This window comes from Diuraphis noxia, unplaced genomic scaffold (assembly GCF_037042655.1).
Source record: "Diuraphis noxia isolate RWA-SAM2 unplaced genomic scaffold, SU_Dnox_SAM2 contig0003, whole genome shotgun sequence".
Classification (NCBI taxonomy): domain Eukaryota; kingdom Metazoa; phylum Arthropoda; class Insecta; order Hemiptera; family Aphididae; genus Diuraphis; species Diuraphis noxia.
The window spans coordinates 44,822,518-44,839,878 of record NW_028301713.1 but is presented as its reverse complement, the minus strand read 5'-3'; the positions used below and the strand labels follow the sequence as shown (position 1 = coordinate 44,839,878).

The 17,361-nt window shown below is 25.5% G+C and overlaps 2 protein-coding genes across 2 annotated transcripts; one reads left to right on the top strand and one right to left on the bottom strand.

The window, feature by feature from the left end:
- Window positions 1-332: 332 nt before the first annotated feature.
- LOC149057431 (uncharacterized) lies at window positions 333-4,959 on the bottom strand. The gene is made up of 6 exons (XM_089223803.1): window positions 4,221-4,959; window positions 3,042-3,114; window positions 1,028-1,127; window positions 791-910; window positions 568-726; window positions 333-497 (listed from the first exon to the last, which is right to left on the bottom strand). Exons 1-6 carry the CDS (start codon window positions 4,957-4,959, stop codon window positions 435-437), a joined length of 1,254 nt encoding a protein of 417 aa, XP_089079929.1. The 3' UTR covers window positions 333-434.
- On the top strand, window positions 817-16,655 carry LOC149057430 (uncharacterized). Its single transcript, XM_089223805.1, has 7 exons — window positions 817-907; window positions 12,794-13,569; window positions 15,517-15,586; window positions 15,925-16,024; window positions 16,170-16,289; window positions 16,368-16,526; window positions 16,587-16,655. The coding sequence occupies exons 2-7, from the start codon at window positions 12,831-12,833 to the stop codon at window positions 16,653-16,655; spliced, it is 1,257 nt and encodes a 418-aa protein (XP_089079931.1). The 5' UTR covers window positions 817-907; window positions 12,794-12,830.
- Window positions 16,656-17,361: the final 706 nt, after the last annotated feature.

Genomic DNA, 17,361 nt, shown 5'->3' with positions numbered 1-17,361 from the left:
TTAAATAAACTAAACAAATAAAGTTAAATATATCCCATTTTGATAGCTATTATAAATTATAATATTAGAAATATGTATAATTCCATTTCAGTATGATCTTGTTCTTGGTATATCAAAGTATAATAGTACATTATTCAATATAGTCGTCGATCATTGGTATGTATTTTACAGTTATACATATTACAAAAAAAAATTTAAATTTTATTCTGTTATAAAGTTCAATTTAATATTTAACCAAGTATGTAAGACTATAATATTATAGGTAATAGTTATGTAATAGTATTTGCATATAAATATATTACATATATAAATATAGCACTGTTTTGATTTGCTACATTATTAAGATATTTTGAACTAAAATTTTATATACTTCCATATTTCCATACTTCTAGAGTGTCAAAATTCCCTCCTAGTCTTTTAAATATTCATTGCTATTAATAATTATTAATATTGGAATTAATCAATACGGACGATATACGATAAGACAATCGTATAATCTGAAAAACAAATAATTAAGATAATATTTTATATATATTTATTATAATTGAGATGTATATCAAAACATACCGTTGAAAGAAATGGGAGATTAATACATTTATTTGTGGTGATATTCATTTTTAATTTATTTGAATTGTTCATTTTCATTGTGAATAGAATCAGCTTTTTCATGTGGATGTCCATTCCTGTCCAATCACAACAATATAATCCAAAATTGACGCCTTCTCTCTTAAAACAAATACAATTTCATGTTGAAAACACCCACATAAATGCATGGTTCAAAATATAATACACAGTCATTGACGCGTTGAAGTAAGCTACAGATCATGTAAGACTGCACTCCTGCAAAACCCAGCGTAAGCAAGAACTTTAACGTTCCTGGATTAAACAACGATCCGTATTTCACAAAGTACTGTATAAAAACATTAACATTAACATTCCCGTTTAAATTAACGATAGATTAAAATAATTTTGACTTTTAAATTGTATTTTACATTGTTGTATAGTATAATATTGCGTTAATACTTACCACTACAATTAAATAAGGCATACATATCATCCCTAAAGCATCTGCTAACAACTGAACTAAACCAACAGGACGTATAATATCATAAAGCATTTTTAATTTCCTGAAATTTTACATCGAAATTCATAATTTATATACATAACTTAATAAGTTATATTTAATAAAACTAGTTACTGTAATACTGTATCAATAACACATATGTACTTATAGTTATTAATTAAGTAAATAAAATAAAAAAGCGGGAAAATGGATGTCACTCTGCTGTTCAGAAGGTTACAAGTGGGTTACTCTAATGGATAGAATTAAATTTGAATCCAATGATATTATATTATTGTATATACGAAAAACGATTCTGAGTGGAGACAGTTTATCTGTCTATAGGATATGACGTATTATAGATTATTATTACTTATTATTAATACTTATCAAAATATTTGGCATTCCGGTGGACATTTTTTTTTTTTTTTTTTTGATAAAGGTAGACAAACTTATAAAGAATCTTGAATTAAGTTTCCAAATCTAAGATATGAAAAGAAAAATTTTTATGAATTTCCATCTATAATAATTAGAACATTGCCATAATTTTTACATGTTTAATAAATATTATGTTGGAAGCCTTATAATAAATTTTGAAGCTTTTTATTGATCCAACCAATAAAATTTTATCAAATATAGAAAATGCCTATATAAATATTCAGTGAAAATTCCAAGTATCTTTGGTCATTTGTTTTAGAGTTACACCAAAATATGAAAATCGCTAAATGAGAAATCTAGTGAAAATCCAATGTTATAAAAATTTAAATTTCAACCAATCAAAAAAAATTAATTTGACTTTCTGGAGGATATTTTTTTTTGTGGTAAAGGTTGAAAAACTTGTAAGAAATCTTGTATTAAATTTTAGTCGAAAATCGAAGCATTTTTAGTGCCCCAAAACGTGATGATAGGTACAGAAAAAAAAATGAATAAATAAAAAATAAAAACACATATTATTGTAAAATCATACATTTTCGCTCCACTCAGAATCTAAAATATCCTGAATACGGTCTGTCTATCTCTCTATATAACTAAGTAATTAGCAAAATGAAAAAATATAAATATATTTTATTATAACACGATAAGTTGATTATTTTTCTAAAAACATTTCATTTATTATAATATTATTTTAATAGTATATTATACTATATGATTATATTACATATTATATGTTTTTTAACTTTTGAATAAATACCTTGAATAAATAAAAGACTCAAAATTTTTTAATTTTTTTAACAACAACTTGTGAAGAATATTAAAATAGTTTTAAAATTTAAGGTATGAATTTTTAAGTACAGTATAATTTTCAAATTTTTATGTTTGCAACGTAATTTGTCAAAATTTTATCTTCAAACGCTTGTAAAAAAATATTTTGGATTTACGTTTATGTTTTAATTCTATTAATAAACACTTTTAAAGGAACATTGCCAATTTTTTTTTATGGTCGTGCAAAAATCGTTTTTATTAACAATTATTAAATAAATCTAAAAAAAACTTGAAAATTTCATATGCTTACTATATGTTTAAAAAGAGTACAAAATATATTTTTTTAATTATTCTATGTAAAAAAAAAATACTAATTTAAATATTATGTGAAATATCAAGTGGCTACAGTAATTTGTTTTTAAATTACAATAAAATAATAAAATTGATTTTGTCAAAAAATGGTTTTGATTAAACGTTTTTATTTTTTTTTTTTTCAATAATTTAGAAAAGAACCTATTCTCTTATTTCAGTTTTCCTAAAGTACAAATAAGATTTACATTCCCACCAGAATATATTGAAATTGAAAATCTAAATTATTGTAAAATCAATACGCTCAGAAACTAAAATTAATAAGTAGGTACAATTAATCATTATATGTTTTCTATTACAATACATTTTTAATATTAAAATAAAAAATGTAATATGTTTATTTTATTATGCAGAGTTTATATAAGACATATGACAATAAATTATGTTTAAAATATAAATAAGAACTCACTTGTGAATAATTTGACCATCTGAAACAATTGACATAAATGTCTCTAGAAGTTTATCATCGCTTAGAAAGCTATCTAAACATACAACACATAGGTATGAATAATGAGATAATATTATAACCAGGGTTCGGATTTTATAGCATCAAAAATCCTAAAATATGCGCTTTAATATGACCAAAAAAAACCGTAAAATATGCTCTATAAATATTTCCTAAAAAAATCAAAAATAGCAACAAATAAAAATAAATACAAATCAAAATGTTATTCAATTTATCATATATCTTTATTAAATCATATATTTATAAAAAAAAAACTAAAATCTCCGTATGCAGTTTTGTATTTTGTATTATTATGTATATTATGCAGTTTCGTATGCAAATTTGTATGTACTGATTAACTATTGATACCTTGAATTATGACATCGTTTGTACGCAACTATTCAAAATTATCTGAGTAAATAAGAATACAATTTCAATTCTTATTGATTCGCATTAATGATTACCATTTGTCACGAGATTTATGAAAAATATAAAATAAAGCGTCGAATTAAGAATATTAGCAAAACATGGCACCAAAACTTTAAAAGTAGCACTAAAATTTTTAAATTCTTCAAATATGCAAAAAATAGCAAAATAAAATTTCATATTTAGAGTCCGTGGTGCATTAAACAAATTTACAGCCCACTCTGCTATTTTTATCTCTATCCTATAATAAGTAGCAAATGCTATAAAATCCGAACCCTGATTATAACACCTTAATATTTTTTAGAAAATTAATTAAACACAAAACGTATAGATAACACAAGTACGAGTATACTATAAAAATCGGATAATTAAAATAAATTTAATATTAGCTGTTAAGTAGACATATTAATAGCTATATAACCTAATCTAAGCCATACCATAATATAAGTTAATCACCTTTGTATACTAATTTAAGTTAAAGTCAAACTAATGGCCATAGAAGCCGATGTTTTTTAGATCAATAAAAAAAAAAAAGACATATTGATATTTATAGATTTTCTGGTATTATCTACTAATTGGCAATTGCACTCCATAATCTTTAATCCTATTTACTAAAAAGAAATATATTGTAGCATTATTATTGCTTTATAGCCAATAGCATTATCTACAGAAAAATTAATATGTAAAATTACTATTCAATTAATACTAATAACGCACCATCGTCATTGTCCACTCTGTATTCCAATACTTCATATGCAGATGCTAATAATTTGTATTGAGTTGATATTATCATTAAGAGGGTTATTAAAAATAGATCAAATCCAAATACTCCCAATCCAGTATAAAATAACATAATACATTCTGATGCATAAAATATTTTAAAAAAGGCATTGTATGTTTCTGTAGTAAATGGGTACCTAAGATTGATTACGTTAATTTTTTTAATCATATTTGTATTTTGTGTAGTATCGTTAATAGAACGGGCATTTAAAACTATGGGCATGATTCCATATGACGTTAAAGTGATCAAAAATAAAGCAAAATACAAATTGAAAAATTTTGATAATAGATCACCACACTTTACGATCTTATAATAGTTTCTTTTGTAAAAGGTATTTGATAACAATGACTCATTCATAATTTCTAGCATATCCCAAAGTTGTTTAGCTTTATTAACTATTATTATTATTTTGAGATTCCCAATTATTAGACAAAATACGTAAAAAATTATAAATATTATATCAACATCACTATCATTATAATTGTTATTTTGCACATTGTAAAAAAATCCAGATAGTCCCAAAATCGTCCAACTTGTTGTAAATACCATGAATACAATATTTACTAAATGGTATATGTTAAAACCAAATATTTTTTGACAATGTGGGTCCACCATTTGATAAACACCAATTAATTTGAACACGAAATTTATATCGTATTTTTTCTGTTTATTCATGTTGTATTAATGAAAAAATTATCACTGAAAATTAAACAAAAAATAATTTAATAAATATATTGTACTAAAAAAGTGGTATTTTTTTTTAATGATATTTGCATTTGTCTTTGAAAATACAATTCATATAATTTATAAGAGTTACTACTTAATGATATTATAACTGACATTAACAACGTAAAATATCAAAAAAATAAATAGTGTAAAAATGAATTAAAAACTTATTTAAATAAAGTTATGGTTTTACTAGGAAACAAACTATTATATATAAAAAAGCTAAAACGAGCTAAAAAAAAATATTAGGTTAACAATCTATACATTATCAGTGCATATTGGTGTATTTAGTATGAATACAGAATGAAAATAAGTTTTAAAAAAATGCTTGTAAGTAAATCATACCTGGCGCATGTTACATCGACTATAGCTTAAAACGAACTAAAGCTTGTATTTAATTTGTAGTTTGTAAATATCCCTTATAATTTACTAGTCATAATTCTAATGATTGATGATTGACTAATAGTATAAAATAAGCCTGGTATTATTTAATTAATAATTAATGATTTGTAAAATTAAACATTTATTCGTTTGTCTTAACAACCTGTATCATTTTATAAACATTATAAATTTATAGTTCCTAACCTAATTTAACATCGCCATTGAATGGGCCATTGTAATGGATGCGTTAAATTTAAATCAATGATAAATCAATATGTACAAAAAATGATCCTGGGCGGAGACAGTGGGAATCATGGGAGCCTCTATTTAAAAAGATATTTTTAGTATAGTACCTATATATAGAGGTTGACAAACCGTTTCATAGGTATACAATAATTTACAATTGACTTCAAATTCAACACATACATAATTAGTACATTACAGCCACCCATCACTTGACACCTATTGTACAGCACAGCGGTACCCACTTGCCATCTTTTTATTATTATGTCTATTTGTAATCAAGCGTGCGCCTGTGGTTTTACTTCTTGATTTATAATTTTTATTTGAAAGAAATATGGTTTCAACAACTTAAGTTATTAGCCTGACATTAATTTTTATATGGTGATTTTTTTAAGATTAGGTGTCAGTGTGTCACATAATAATATAATATATTGTATACAAGTTTTACGGTTACAATTTTTTAATGATGTTAACGGGTAGGTACTTAAAAATGCTATTATTTTTGGAGTTTTACTTTAGCCCAGTGCTTCTGCTATGGGGTGACATATTGAGGCTGGTGTGAGTTGTATAATATTGTAAGCACTACTTCACAATGTGTTTAATAATTAATGAAGTGTGGCAAGATTCACATATTGGTTGAGGATTTTTACTAATTAAATATGAGTGGGTAAGTAGTGTCTAGGTCACAGTTCTAGTGCAGGACGCGGGTGATTGCGATACCTTGATGTTGGTTGAAATTAGGCGTATTCCATTTTTGATAGTTTTTTTAAAATATTTTTGAGTTTTGTTAGACGATGGTATTAAGTTTCAGTAATTTTGCCAAGATGAGAGGATTCTTTGTTTGATAGAGTTTTTAATGTTAATGGTGGATATGTTGGTTATTGTTGGGTGTGGAATGGTTTTTGTTGCCTGGTCGGTATATTTGTCTGCTTTTTTATTTCCTGTAATAAGTACAATAAGGAGTCTGGCAATAACGTTCACCATGAACACACGCTTTTATGTTCCTTCCGTTATCTGTATTGTAATTATATAAATTGCGTTTTCGTTTTCAACGTTTATCTTATTATGATTCGTTCCGGTAATAGTCCGCCTCGTACGCCTACGTCATCAAAAAGAATATTATCTAGTTCTTCTCCAAATTCTCCTCTACATGAGGGGAAAAAGGTAAAACTTTCACCTCACCAAACCGTTTCGCTGTTCTCGCCTCAATTGACTCTAACGATGACTCTGTGTTTGATACGGCGCGACCTTCCCGTGAAGTCACTGTTGTACCTTAATCTCTCACTTCTTCCCAGGCTGAGCCCCCGGCTCTACCTTTTTACATCAGGAACATCGATAACTTTTCCGCATTCAAGGATGTATTAATAAAGACCGTCGGCCCCAAGGGGTTTACATGTAAGTCCACTCCTTTATACCTTATCGTCCATCCCAATGGTCGCGAAAATTTCAATGCACTGGCAAATCATTTGATGGAAACTAACGCCAGTTTCCATACTTTTCGTCCTCGCTCTCAACGTCCTTTTAGGATCGTTATCAGAAACCTCCATTATTCTACCCTCAGTGCTGACATTTCGTCCGCATTGTAAGAAAAATAAACAACAATAGTTTACAAAACAATCTTTTTTTTATTAATAATTAAGTATTTTTATAACACAAAATCGATTTTTCTTTTTTTTTTTCTTTAGAAAATCTAGTTAGTAATTGTTATGAACCACAAAAAAAATTGAAAACCAAATATATTATTTACGAGTACATAATTCAAACCTATTTTAGGGATTTTTGGGGGGGGGCGTGCGCCCCCTTCGCCCCCCCCCCTTGGATCCGCGCCTGCTCATGAATCAGAAAGCTGCACCAAGGATCACTCCAGCCCAGCTAAATGCGTCCACTGTTCCGAAAATCATACGGCCAGCTTCAAGGGGTGCCAGTTCTATCAAACCATTATAAATCGCTACAAATTAAAGTCTTCAAACTCCAAAAAAAATATCACATTTACAAAAAACATATCCTCCGATTCCCTTCCCATTGACCCCTCTCAATCCATCCCATCATATGCAACTGCTACTTCGGGTTCAAAACCGAACATTAATCCGCAAAACTCTAATTTAAAATTAGCTCTATCAAAATTCCTATCCGATTTAACCTCCATAATTAATTATTTTCTTTCCGCTATAATAACAACCAATTAATTATGATTATGATATTTACATTTAATATTATTTCTGTTACTATATACACTAATATTCCGTTCTGTTTACTCTTATTTGACATCGTTATCTTATTTATCATTATATCATATGCTCATTCTGCATTATGTATCTATCAATATTGTAATTGTTGACTATAATAGTTATACTGAAAGTTCTTAGTAAAAAAAAAAAAAAAAAAAAAAAAGTAAAATAAGTAGGTACCATAGTAAGTACCAATATTTTTTTTTTTTTGATTAATGATTGCTTGAATATTTGAGATCATTTCATTTTTTTAAGGATGTGTTTTAATTGCTAGTAAGGAGCTAAGGGAGTTGCTGATTATTAGTACCTATATCGTTTGTTTCTAAAGTATTTGTGAGTTTCACTGCTTCAAAAATATTGTAGTTTTCGGCTGATGATATGCTGGTTATTTTTAAGAGTTTGTGTTGAATGATTGTGTCATCTTGAACTACTGCTAAGCCTACACCATGTTCAAATTTAGATGTAGGTATCTGTGTATATTTTGATGTGATTAGGAGATGGGTATTGGGTTGTGTTTTGGAACTAATAATAAATTATGATATGATTTGTTTCATTTTAATTGAAGTTGAGAAGTTCTGAATTAAGTTTTAATTCCCAGAAAATTGAAACGTAATGCTGTTTACTACTGAATTATGTACGTCCATTGATTGTTGTAATTTGATGAATAAGTCTTGTACCGAGGGATTTGTTTGTGTTCCATGTTTGTTAGAAATGGAGTATGATTGTTGAAAATGGTTTTGTATCCTATGTGGCTATGTGATTGGTTGTGTTTCTTCTTTTGATAATGTATGTTAGCGTATCTTGATCTGTTTGGAATTGAAGGTGTAATTCTCTGGCGTAGTTAAGAATTCTGTCGATTGGACTTGTATTAATGCTCCAATTGCCATACGAATTCCTTCGTTGTGATTTGGGTCCAAATTTATAATTATTTCTGTTTTAATACACGATTATGCATTTTTTACATTATATTAATTTATAGTTATTTATCATATGCATAGGTATACTAACCTACCTAAAAACCTAAGTATACTCTTAAGACAATTTCAAAATTTATGATTTATGATTAGTTATAAAATATAAGATACTTAATACTAAAACATATTTTGCTTTAAGTGATTTTATTAAACATTATTATTTTTATGTATGGTAAAAATATTAAAATGAACCAAAATTAGTTATTTTTAATCTGGTTACTGATAATTTTAGATGTCGATATCTTAATAAATATTTTGAATATGAAATACCTTTGTATAAACTAATGAGAAAGGGTAGGATTTAACAAGGTGGTACTCAAAAATATTTAATGGGACTGCACAAAGACGATTCCTACCATCAAAACTACCAAAATATGCACATTTACCTTGGCTGATTAGAGTAATTAATTTTGACGGTATGTTGAATCATTTAAACCCACACGCAGACATTTCAACCTACTATTAAGGGTTGGATATAACCGCTATAATGATACAGTTTTCCACTAAATAAGAATAGATTTTTGATTTTATACTTTTAATATTGAATACTTAATTAAGTTATAAAATAGTAGTAATATATTAATATGGAATTTTATGTTATGTTTGAACGTTTATCCATTATGAATTGTATTGCCATGGTTACAAAATATACTACAGTTGATTATACCTTTATAAATATTATTTAACGACATAAATTGTTGACTTAGATTAGATCCTAGACATATAATCATAATCGTTCCTCTATATTTATATTAAATTATGTATAAATGTTTAAATATTTGACTATTACTTTGTATATTCACAATATAAAGTAGGTATATCAGATATTTGCCATGCTTATTGGTTCATTCTTGTTAGTGCATTTTTATTATTAAAATTTAGATATAAGAAGTGTTATCTGTTGGGTATATTGCAAAAATGTTGACACAACTTCGCTCATCAAAACTTTAAATGCCAATGAATAAAAATATTTAAACATATAATATTTATTTATCAACGTTTGTAAAAAATTAACCTACTTCTGAATAGAAAAAAAGAAAATAAGACAATTAAAAAGGTTTAAATAATACGGAAAAATAAAATATTGGAATCGCATATATTGTGTAATTTAAGGGGGGTACAACCCCCTCACCAAAGTATATCACTTGCTAGTTGTAGTTTTTCATTTATTAATGTAAAGTTAAACTCTTTTATTCTTATATAGGTACCTAGTGAATTAAATGATAAGACAACACGTATTTTATACAATGTCTACTTATTAAATTATGTTTCAGTTGTCTAGTTTTTAAATAAATGTGGTTAGTAATATAATCATATTTTTTATTCATTAAAAACTGAATACCTACCATATTAAGAATCAACATTGATTTTTACATTTAATATGATAAATCTTTGATTTTAAAATGTATTATCACAATAAAAATAGAATATATATAAAAATTATGAAAATTGATAATCACTGATAAAAAAAACTTTAGAAGTCGTCAATCATTAGTGAAAATTTAATTAAACAAATGCAATGATTCTATAATTAATATTTAATATAGCCATTAATCTCTTTCCGTCTCGTATATTCCTTCTCAGTTAAACTTCCTCTTAATAATCTGTACCTATTATTCAACTTATTCTCAGCACAGTCCATCGGTTTCATCATATGCGATATACATAACATTTCCCATTTATTAACAACGCTACATTTTTCGTGGTGGGTTACCTGAACTTAATTAGCAGGGGAATATTTTCTGAGCAGGAGTCAATTAAGCCAGTATACCTACTAATTGCTTGTCAATCATGGTGTATTATATTATAATCATATAGCAAGACTGGTGGTACAATTAACCTATTGGTAAACAGTATTTATACTGGTTTTTGATTTTATTACACACATTTATAATATAATCAGTGATGTTTAACAGGTATAAGATATAAAATTTAATTTTTTTGTATATAACCTATTTACCTATAGAAGAAAAATGTCTATTAACTAAATCAAAATACCAAAGGAAAAATATTATTATTTACGAGAAGTAAATAGGGTATGTTATATGTATTAAATTAATGTTAAAAGGTTATTATTTTATTATTACTATTTAATTTCATATGACACGCTAACGACATAAAAAAGGTTATAGATTTATACAAATAAAATATGTATTATATTATAGGTATTAAAAGGCTAGGAACATCTTATTATTATTTTTTAATTTAAAAAATCACACTATAACGATATGGAGGAAATTTTAGATTCATACAAATGCATATTATATACATTATACACATTAAATGCATATTATAGTGCAGTACTTTGCACATAAAGTGGCTAATTATTTATTCTATACTGTTTTAAAATTTAATTCCAAAGAAAGATTCTGAGTTATGTTTTCATGATTAATATTAAAATATAGCTTAAATTTAAATTATTTAAACATTTATATTTACTTATACTTGTAAAATGTCTGGCCTTATATAAATAATAAATGAAGGCCACTCTAGGGTATTACAAGGTCTAGGGAAAAATATCACTGCAAGACCTTCCTAGTATTCACCCTCTACCTTAATATTTAAATATAAATCACGCTTTTTATTATAATTATAATTTTATAATTTTACAATATTGAAAAAATAAATACTACATTTTATTATCCAATTATACGCATTATTATATTATCAGTCATTAAAATTACTTTTTATAATATGTTACAAACAACAAAAATAAGAAAACAAGTACAAGCATTCAAACATAATTATTTTTTTCTAACTTTTGTTTCTAAAAAATTGCAATTGAATCTGCACCATACCCAGTCATGTTGGGGTTACTACGAGAGCTAAATTTTTTATGAAGTTTTTGGTAAGCGATTTTAGTGACTTGGTTTACGTAGTTTATTTTCAAAGCTAAAGAAATATGAGATGAATTGCAGCACATACTCAAGACATAATAAGCATTGCAATGTATCTACTTTTTTTTCATTTAAAGTGTGACAAAATCTTTTTGTTAATTAGATAACGTTGGCGATCGATGAGCAATAAATGTCTTTAAAAATTGATACAACTCATTCAAAAATAAGTTTGACTTTCAAGAGCGAGAACTAGGTCATGGTCCCCGCAAGCCCCACTCCTTATAATAAATTATAGGGTGTTTAAAATCAAATCAAATACACAAATATACGAGTATAGGTTTAAAAAATTTAATCACACTAGTTAAATTTCTAACGATGTACTACATTTGTTATCAATAAGACTGTTAGTAATATACTAATATATGATATATATATCTAGATGTTGTTGCAGGTAGATAGATGTATTTAATATAAATAATATAAAATTCATAATTTTGTTGGATTTTATAAAAAAATGTATTAACGTGGTTTTCGTGCAGGTCTTACAAACTCTCCATTTTAGTTATCACTTTATCATATTAACCTTAATCAATTTAATCTTCATATTAATAATACCGAATCTTAAATACAACTATATGACAGACAACATATTTCATAAGAAATCAGAATCATATGAAATACATATAATTTTAGCATAAATAGTGTCAATTTAAAATAGTGTGTTACAACATTCAAAACACCATTCTGGCTACGCGACAAAGGACGTGGATTTATATACTTAAAACCAATGTACTTACACAAAAAAGTATCAAATTAACATTATTATCGCGTTGTAACTTTCAACTTGTACCTATTTAATTTTATTTCTTTAACTATTTGTATTTTTCCATAATTTCCACTCAATGGTTTATGTCGCAGTAGGTTTAATTCAATAAAAAAAAAAAAAAGTATGTGCAAGTAAAAAGTCAAACGTAAAATAACGCAAAAATATTATCTTTTAAGACACTTTTTTTTTAGTGCTATGCTATACTTAACGTATCCTAAATATGTGTTTAATACAAATCAACATTCTATTTATTAAAGAATAATCTGTTTTTATTCTATTTTTTTTTTTTATTAGATTTCATGAACATCTTTAACTTCTACGAGTACAAATCATGAATACGACAAAGAAAAATTATGCATTTGATTTAACGTTATTCAAAACAATTGGCTATTTCCAAATGGTTGATCCAAATACTAAAAAAATATTTGGTTTAAATATATATAACGTGATCAACATTATATTAGTTATTTTTACGAGTATTATGACTATTATTGGATTATCGGGTTATTTTTACAAGGCCGATACATATGAAGAATACGGTTTTAAAGATTTACAAATGTTATTTTATCTTTCATGTATTTTTCTTGGAAATATAAAAATATCTATAACGATATATAATGCTGATGCAATTTGGAAGTTATTTAATGTAGCACACGAATCGTTTTTATCCAATAAATATTGTAAACAAGACAAATATAAGCTCAATATTTGCGGGAAAAAATTCGTAAGAATTTTCCCTTGTTATTTTTTTTTATTTTTTATGACAGCATTTGCATGGTCGATTGTACCTATCGTTGTAAATTATCACGTTACAAACGAAGATACAAAAAATAATGAAAATAATTACATGACCAATATTGCAAATTTGAGGTACCCTATTACTGTGAAAACCTATAACACATTTTATAAGAGTTTGTACGCATTGGAATTTGTAATGGTATGGTATTCTGCATATGGGTTAGTAGTATTTGATCTTTTCATTGTAGCATTACTCCAGTTACTGGCTACTCATTACGAGATAATATCATCTGCGTATGAAAACTTCAAATACAAGGCTGAAAACGTAAACGGTGAGTTGAAATAGGTATATAATTTTATTTTTTAAATAAATCTATAATTTGATATTATTTTGATTGTTTATACAATTTATTATAGGTTAAATTAACTATAAACTTAGAACATCCTCTGATTTATTTTAATAATTAAAATAACTTTAATTACTGCAGCTAAACAATATAACCATATTTTTTCAATTGTATCTAATCATCTTAACTTTATTTTTACATCTATTTTAATTAAATACTATAAATACTACTGTGGTAATAGACATTACTAAACATTATAAACATAAATATAAGGTTAGTACCTCAGTACCTGTAATATAACTACTGTATTATTGTAGGTGTATAAATAATTAGTTTACCTCGGCATAGCCCATAAGCATAGCTTAAAGGAGTAAATTAACTTTAATATGTTGTAAATTGTTTTTAAATGTTTAACAATACATTATTTGCCCACATAAAAAAAATAAAAAAATATATTTACGATATTTGTGATATTTGATTTAATCAAAATAATTATTATATGATATTTTAGTATTCTGATACATAGAGATAAAGTCATAAAAATTTGGATATATAATTACTTGAGAACTGCTGGATCAATTTGAATAAATTTATTTTTTATTTTATTTTTTAATAGTTTGAATAACTTGGAAAAAGTTGATGGAAAATTTGAAAATTTGGGAAAAGCATGCCTTAAACTATCACGCAATGGCCTTGAATACAAAATTATATCTTAAAACAAACATGAGAGTTAAATGTATGTTTGTAACATATATTATCCCCAATAACTACGTGGCCGATTTCGTTAAAATTTAAAATTCTTGTTAGAATATCTGAAATGTTTTAAAAGTATTTTGAATCACGATTGACTTATAATATACTAGTGCTATATCAAATCTTATAGAATTGACTGTCTTAGTAGCATTATTTCACAAAGCTAGTAACACCATCACACCAACACTGATTTTCCCCTAAACTGCACTACATTAAACCAAGATAAACTTATACAATACTATACTACTGTATTCAACTTATGTTTATACTCAAACAATTTTGAAACGTTTTCAATAAAAATTATATCAATAGAATCCTTGAAACTTGAGAGTTTTTTTTTTTTAGCTTATTATTTCTTATAAGGTTATAATATTTTCCTTGAGGTAGCTGTAGAAAGCTCACAGAAGAATTTTTTTTAACTTACGATGCAGATTTTTTTTATCTTTTTTGTTTCTTCAAATAGTTGCCATCGGTTACAAATTATATTTATTTTTTATTTTTTTATTTGTTACATTTTGTTATACAAATCGATATTTTTTAAATATAAGATTATATTATGGTAGTTGGAATATGGACCAATTGCTTCGTACAGGCTGTCGGGAATGTCGAAGTGTTTCCTAGCTTCATTGAAGTTTGGGCAGTAGACGATAATGTGTTTGATGGAGTAGTTTTCATTGCATGTTGGGCATAGACAAATTATATTACTATTAATTAGAGTAGAGATTTGGTATGTATAATTTTCAACGAATATGTTTGTAAAAAAAAAAAACTGAGCAGGACAGCTATATTGTTGACGTAATGGTCAAGCACATCCGGCAGCGTCGTCGATGCCATATAACAAATAACATAATATAGTTTAGAAGTAAAGACCATAATATCCATATCCATCTATAAATATTGATACATATAAATGAATATATGTTTATTGACAAAATATAAAACCCCAATTATAGAAAATTGTATAAAATTCATACTAACAATTATAAAATACCTTTTCAAAATAAATAAAAGTTTATTAAACAATATAAATACTCTATACATTAATATAATTTGACTTAACTGTGTGTAAAAAATTATAGTATAAGTATTTGGTATCTATGTTCTATTATAATAAATAATGTATAATTGTATAGTGAAATTATGAATTGATATTCATTTTAATAAATCAATATTTTTCAGGTAAATTAAGGATTAATGAAATTCAGAAAGATCTTGTATCAATAATTATGGATTGTCAAACCATTTATAAGTAAATATATTTAGATTTAATAAAATTCAAAATATTGTTATAGTGAAATTGTCATATTATTCTATAGAGAGTGAGGCATTGATATATAAATCTCAAATACTACTAAAATCTTTATTGATAAAAAATCCATCGCTTTCATGGTTAAATTAGAGTAATTAGACAATGAAATTAATAAAAAGCAATTTAATTTAATTAAAAAATATATATTGTGAGATATAAACGAACAGTTTTTGTATTTTACATAATAAATCTTATTCTTTTAATTTCTTAAAAACTGTGTATGCATGTTATATAATTACTAATAAGTAATAAGTATTAACATTGATAAACAATTTCAGGAAATTAGAAACAATATATAGGATTTCTCGGCCAATTGTATTGAGCTATATGGTTGGAGATTCAATAGGAATGATAACTATGCCTTTTTTAATTGTGATGGTAAGATTATCTGTCATAAATCGTAATTATTTTGAAGTTAAAAACTATAGATTATGTACAAAAATGTAATGTCTGCTAAAATGTTAACACTATTAACTACGGTTTATGATTAAATGTATTAATATTAATTAATGTATGAATTTAGTCTTACGTGCAAAGTGGATCAATTTTCAACACTAATGTTTTTGCTTTTTCGTGGACATTGATTGTTGTCGGAATTCAATCATACATGTACTGTAGTTTACTTCAATACCTCAATGAAAGAGTAATATATAAAAGTACCTATTATTAAAATCAAACAAAAAATTTAAATTGTTTAATACTTTAATTTTTATATTTTTAGAAGGAAGATGTAAATTTTGGATTGTATAGTTGTGACTGGACATTGATGCATATTGAAATAAAAAAACTAATATTGTTAGCTATGCGAATGAATAGCTCAAATAATTTAAAAATGAATGTAACATCCACAAAATTGATTGATCTACCTATGTTTGCAAGTGTATGAATAAAAGGAAAATTAATAAATGTATTAAACATTAATTAATAAAATTATTTTCAGATTGTAAGATCGTCTTATAGTGTTACATCAGTTTTAATCAACTCAAATATTCATAAAATAAATAAATAAATAACAATATATTTCGTAAATATTTTAATTGGTTTATTATAATTTATAACTTATAATATAATATAGTTCTAAAATAAAATAACTAAAAATAGTAAAACTCACTTAATATTATATAATATTTTAAACAAAATATATGTATTAAATATATCAATTGGCTTATTTATTATGTATTTAGTTTGACAATAATTTAGAATACATAAATTATGCTTTAAATAAAAAATATAAAATAAATTTATAATAATCATGAAATTTCATATTGCATTATTGTATTACATACTTAAAGGTATATATGGTAAGTTAAATTATGCGTGAACAGTTTTTACTTATAAGTTATACCTACATAATATTATATATATCATCATTATTTGTAGAAGGTTTGCAGACAAACATTAAATAGTTATAGTCAAAAGTCTTCTAGCCACTGACCAGTATGACTTTACTAGGAGTCTTATTAAACACCATACTATGACAGTATGACATAATATATAAAATAAACTGTATGAAAATTATTTTACATTATTGGTGGTTAGTCTTCTAGTATTTGTTGGCAATGAACAAGAAAAATATATTTTTGAGTAGGGACCTATATTTTGTTGGCAAAATTTTGTTTTGTTTAATTCTGTTTTATATTTTATTGCTTATTCTGTTTCTATTGATTCAGTAATATTGTAATACATCTAAATCAGTCCAAAAATATATAATATTT